The 1,425-nt window shown below is 40.4% G+C and overlaps 1 protein-coding gene across 3 annotated transcripts in view; it reads right to left on the reverse strand.

Moving 5' to 3' along the window:
* LOC107666537 (regulator of G-protein signaling 17-like) overlaps positions 1-666 on the reverse strand; it is a 35,479-nt gene extending 34,813 nt beyond the window's left edge. For 2 of the 3 annotated variants that reach the window (XM_016457936.1, XM_016457930.1), the window contains exon 1: positions 489-666. In XM_016457936.1, coding sequence (XP_016313422.1) covers positions 489-656 — 168 coding nt within the window. In that variant the 5' untranslated portion in view covers positions 657-666. The remainder of the gene's footprint in view (positions 1-488) is intronic. The other variant, XM_016457943.1, reaches the window with a different exon arrangement.
* Positions 667-1,425: the final 759 nt, after the last annotated feature.

Consider the following 1,425-nt stretch of genomic DNA (forward strand, 5'->3'; position numbering starts at 1 on the left):
AAAAAAAACCCTAATGCCCGTGACACACACACACACCGGGCGCACTCGGTCTTCCTGTAATAACTGTACACTGAAAACACATCGCTCCCGGAGCACGACTGCATGGGGCTCACAAAATACACCTTACAGCAGATGCCAACTCAGTCTAGCTTTCCAACCACATATCTATCCCATCCTGATGAAGCGAAACGAGCAGTAACAGAGACGCGAAAATAAGCGGTATTGCCTCCTCGACTGCGAATCAGCGCTGAAGTCTATCTCGAAGACATTCAAGCTCTCTGTTTATAGGAAAGCTTCGTTCTCACCAAGCCATAGAAGTGAGTTCCTGCCCATTAGACTGTACAAAAGACAAATGCAGAAACAGAAGATTGGGATTTACGGAGGACGACCCCATTCTTCGGGGGGGAAAAAAACGGGAAAGAGCCCACCATCCACTGGCAAACTCAACGTTTATGCTCTTGGAAAACGCGAACGATGACAATACTTACAATCTTGGCATTAAAATGATCTGGAGGGCGGTAGTTGTTTCGTTTTCTGATGCACATCCGTTTGTTTTTTGGCTGTTTTGTGGGTAAAATACAGTATCTTTTTTCCTCCAATGTTCCAGCTTGAGAATCGACACCCTTACGGAGGCAGGCTGAGGATGAATTGCGCATGCGCTGATTTAGACAGTTCTACTCAGTCGATTGACGAAAGACTTCCTCAGTAATTGTCATTTCCAGTGGAACTTTTCAAGTTGATCTTCCTATAATCAGGCAGCTGAAATAGCACACAATGTGTTGATTAAAACAATACAACAAAACTGTTTGTATAAAGGCCTTACATTACTTGACTTTTATGCAGCCTATCTTGATAATAATTTCCCTTTTATGTCTTCTCTCTAATATATGTGAATAACCCTAGCATTCTACCCAACTTAAATGTGTTTATGATATTTTTACAAGAACATAACCGTTTATTGAGGATTTAAATATGAGGATTTAAATGACACAGAATGTGTATTAATCTAACCATCATTATTTCATAGATCATTATCATGTCTTTATACAAATCTTGTAAATATCCAGCAGGGGACGCCAAACACTAAGGTAAAAAAACACATCACAAGAATCCCCCAACAGCAATTCTGCAAGATTCTTGAAAATAGAAATGTTCACTATTAAAAAAAAATGCAACTCAGCAGTGTTAATACACACGTTTTATTACTTCACATAATCTACATTAGTTTTATTGCAAGATTCCGTATCTTTTTACAGATAGAGTGCCGCATTGCTACACCAGACTCTTGTGAACCATGAAGTACTGCATCTCTCTTTATAAAGCTCCACAGTTACTTCAGCAGTTACAGGGTGAGACATACTATAGGAGATGGTTGAGGGTTACGAGGGGACACCTGTGTGATGGCCACTTGGTGTCAGTAAAGCT

Source organism: Sinocyclocheilus anshuiensis, unplaced genomic scaffold (genome assembly GCF_001515605.1).
Source record: "Sinocyclocheilus anshuiensis isolate Anshui unplaced genomic scaffold, SAMN03320099.WGS_v1.1 scaffold201, whole genome shotgun sequence".
NCBI lineage: Eukaryota > Metazoa > Chordata > Actinopteri > Cypriniformes > Cyprinidae > Sinocyclocheilus > Sinocyclocheilus anshuiensis.